Consider the following 3,283-nt stretch of genomic DNA (forward strand, 5'->3'; position numbering starts at 1 on the left):
GGCAACCCACCGAGTCCAAGATGGGGACTACCACACCCAAAGTTATCTTTCTAGGCATCGTCTTTGCTCAGTAATTGCACTTTTTAATTGGTAAATCAGCTTCCAGTCACAGTCAACGATGCACATGTCATTTGAAGAGATATTTTTATCCCATAAACTTGATTTTATGACTATTTTAGCACAAAAATACATGATACGATTTTTGCTGTATTATTAATACAGACTATTTTAAGTGGATATTTTGTATTACCTGATGAAACAAAACCTTCAGAACAGACGATGCAGATGGTGGTCAAGCAGTTGCTCAATAGTCCCTCCTTGTGGTAAAAAAAATATAGTAAGTTTAAAATCAACACTTGGAGGAATACAAGCTTAATTATTAGAATCTTTATTGCCATATCTATGTATCTTCATTGGAACAATTATAAATATATATGAGTATAATTTATTAACATAAAAATGGCACAGGAAATTTCCAAAATGTATTATAAATAGTCTTAATATTGATCTAAAAGCAAAAGTGCAAAAGCAGAAATTGTCACGTGTTGAAGAATGACGGCATTCCTCAGATGCAGGAAGAAATGTAGAAGGTGTGATGGGCATTGTCAGTGCCAGAGGTATTCTACTAGACATTAGGGAGCAACACTAAAGCGTAAGACAAATGCAAGTTGAGGGGACGTCAGTGTCTGGTATCTGTGTGTGCAGATGCTTTGGGTTGCAGGAGGTAACCTGGATCCAGCTCCATCTTCAGTTTCTCACAGGTGTGCTGTTTCCTTTGACCGTCTTCTTCAGGTGGTGATAGTTGGGCAGAATCTTCATAAGGAAGTCGAGCTGCAGAGTCTGAGGCTGCAAGACAAAAAAATTAATAAAATAAAAATCCACCCCCTGGTTACGCAGAGCTGCACACACAAGCCGACAAAAACCTCCGTGACTCGCAGGCGTAGACGAGCATCGGCGGAGACTGACCTGTGGCTTTTCACTCTGCACACGCCGGATGCAGTTTGAGCCGTACACGACCGTGTTCTCCGGCACGACCTCGCACGTGTTGACCTGGCAGCACGCGCCGATGATGCATCCACTGGCCAGGATCACATTTCTCCCAAGATCAGCTGGGATTTAATAAAGCAAAAAGATGTATATTCTTAGAGAATTACACTATAGGAATATGGAAATTAGGGTTGGGCAATATGATGATATTCACTGTACGCTGATATAAAATGATCAACTTTGCCAGTTTATACTGTGTTCTCTATCCCTTTAATATATCTGGGTAATTTAAACCATTGTGTGCGATGTTGCAAATCAGTGGGAAGGACTGCTTTATAGCAGCTGTACTTTTATATGATTTTTGCATCAATGTGATAATGTACCTTCATTAGGGTATTACATTTGCTGTATTAGCCAATAACAACCATTCCTGACTGGTTATTTCATCAATAAATGGTTTCTTAATTTGATCTACTATATCATCGAGGTATAAAAATGACATATACCATAATAGAAGATTGTATCCATGTTGCACACTCCTAATAGGAATACAGTAAGCGACTACAGTACTTACCTTTAGACTCAATCACATTGTTGTCTCCGATTTTCAAAGCTTGAGAGACTGAGGCAGAATCGTTAAGGATTTAAACCTATGAATCAGCATTTTAAAACAGCTCATAGTCACTCCAAACTATAGCCCGGCTTATATATTGGCTGATATTACTTTTTTTATAAACACATAATATCTTTAGAAAGATCAGATATGAACTGAGTGGGACTTTTTACAGCTGAAATAAACTTGTCAGTGCTCTCTGGTGGACAAATTATATACTGACAACACTGTTTCTAAACGGCCTCATACACATCTTTTGTATTTCTGTAGATACATTTCTTCTCCGGCTGACATAAATTAGGATAGAGCTGCAATAAGCTGCCTATATATTGTTATGCATGTAAAGGATACCACATCCAACCTCGAAGACATTATTGGTCCCAATCGTCATAGTTTTTGGCTCAACTCCCTCTGTGTCTGGCATTATATTCTCTGGATAACTACAGAAAAAAAAAACACACATAGGTCTAGATCAGATCAGATAAGGTGAAACTGTACTGATCAAATAAAGAAATAAAGTTGTAATACACACTCTACCTGTTAATAATAAGTGCCTGCTCCTCTATTAGATTCCCCTCTCCGATGACAATGGGGCCTGCCTCTGCTATGATCCGTGCTTTGGGGTGGACAACTGTTCTCGCACCTGTAAAAATGAAAAATAAAGTCTTATCTTATTGGAGCATAGAGCAGCTGGGTAAAAACAAAATGTGTAGAAAATGGCGCTTATAGTTAAGTTAAAAGCAAATTCTCACCAATAGTCACATCTCCTCTTATTTCACTCTCAACACACACAACAGCTCCAGCTGCAATTTTAGCACTGAAACAACACACAGAGATAGTATAATAATAAAATATTCAAATCAACGATGCACTGTAGCCATAAAAGCTACACCGTTGCTCGGTAATTGGGCTACTGTCTAGCCGATCTCTAAATATGGGTGTCGCCATCAGTGATTTAGCGAGGTTATTAATAGATGAAACGACATTTTTATTCCTTAAGAGCTAAAATTGTTCAAATAATGATTCCAAAATATAAAAGGTTAACGCTGATGAAATGTAGTCATCTACCTTTTCTGTGCCATGATTTGCTTTGCGTCTGTCATCCTTGCGATGATGAAGAAATGTATCGATAATTGATTATTAATCCTAGTTCCGAGCTGGAGCTCAGGGGTTGATTGCGTTTGTCTGGAAAAAGCTCCTGAGACTTTGCTGCCCTCTACTGTATTTTTAAGGGTACTGCGATGATTTGTTGTGTGGATGTGTTGAAAAGTAACCTGCCCACGCTGTCTGGTATATTTTTTTATCTTGATACAAATACTTAATATTCATAAGATACAAATAAGCTTGCATTTTATGTAGCTAACGGGCCTATATATCTTTAACTACAAAAATTATTATCTTTTTTCAACCTGTATTCTTCCATTTATATTCTTTTTCACCACAAAAGGTCTTATGTTAATATATATTTACCTGCCACACATTAATTATCTAAATACATGAATTCATTTAAATAGAATTAGACTTGAACTGGGTCTCAAGCATTAAATATACAGCGTATACAGCGGTGGAAAGTAACTAAGGACCATTTTGAGGCACTTGTACTTTACTTGAGTATTTCTATTCAGAATCAGAAATACTTTATTGATCCCCGAGGGGAAACTCTTTAGTATTTGATGCTACTAT

The 3,283-nt window shown here is 37.4% G+C and overlaps 1 protein-coding gene across 1 annotated transcript; it reads right to left on the bottom strand.

Moving 5' to 3' along the window:
• Nucleotides 1-372: 372 nt before the first annotated feature.
• On the bottom strand, nt 373-2,809 carry LOC122870598 (dynactin subunit 6-like). The gene is made up of 7 exons (XM_044184908.1): nt 2,669-2,809; nt 2,353-2,417; nt 2,138-2,243; nt 1,952-2,040; nt 1,562-1,609; nt 967-1,109; nt 373-846 (listed from the first exon to the last, which is right to left on the bottom strand). Exons 1-7 carry the CDS (start codon nt 2,701-2,703, stop codon nt 748-750), a joined length of 585 nt encoding a protein of 194 aa, XP_044040843.1. The 5' UTR covers nt 2,704-2,809; the 3' UTR covers nt 373-747.
• Nucleotides 2,810-3,283: the final 474 nt, after the last annotated feature.

Source organism: Siniperca chuatsi, linkage group LG22 (genome assembly GCF_020085105.1).
Source record: "Siniperca chuatsi isolate FFG_IHB_CAS linkage group LG22, ASM2008510v1, whole genome shotgun sequence".
Classification (NCBI taxonomy): Eukaryota; Metazoa; Chordata; class Actinopteri; order Centrarchiformes; family Sinipercidae; genus Siniperca; species Siniperca chuatsi.

Excerpts from the sequence above, each read along its gene's own strand:
- LOC122870598 (XM_044184908.1), bottom strand. The coding sequence starts at position 2,703 with ATGACAGACGCAAAGCAAATCATGGCACAGAAAAG. Across the intron at positions 2,418-2,668 it reads CAAATCATGGCACAGAAAAG|TGCTAAAATTGCAGCTGGAG; the intron begins GTAGATGACTAC and ends GTGTTGTTTCAG. Across the intron at positions 847-966 it reads TGCAGAGTGAAAAGCCACAG|CCTCAGACTCTGCAGCTCGA; the intron begins GTCAGTCTCCGC and ends TTTGTCTTGCAG.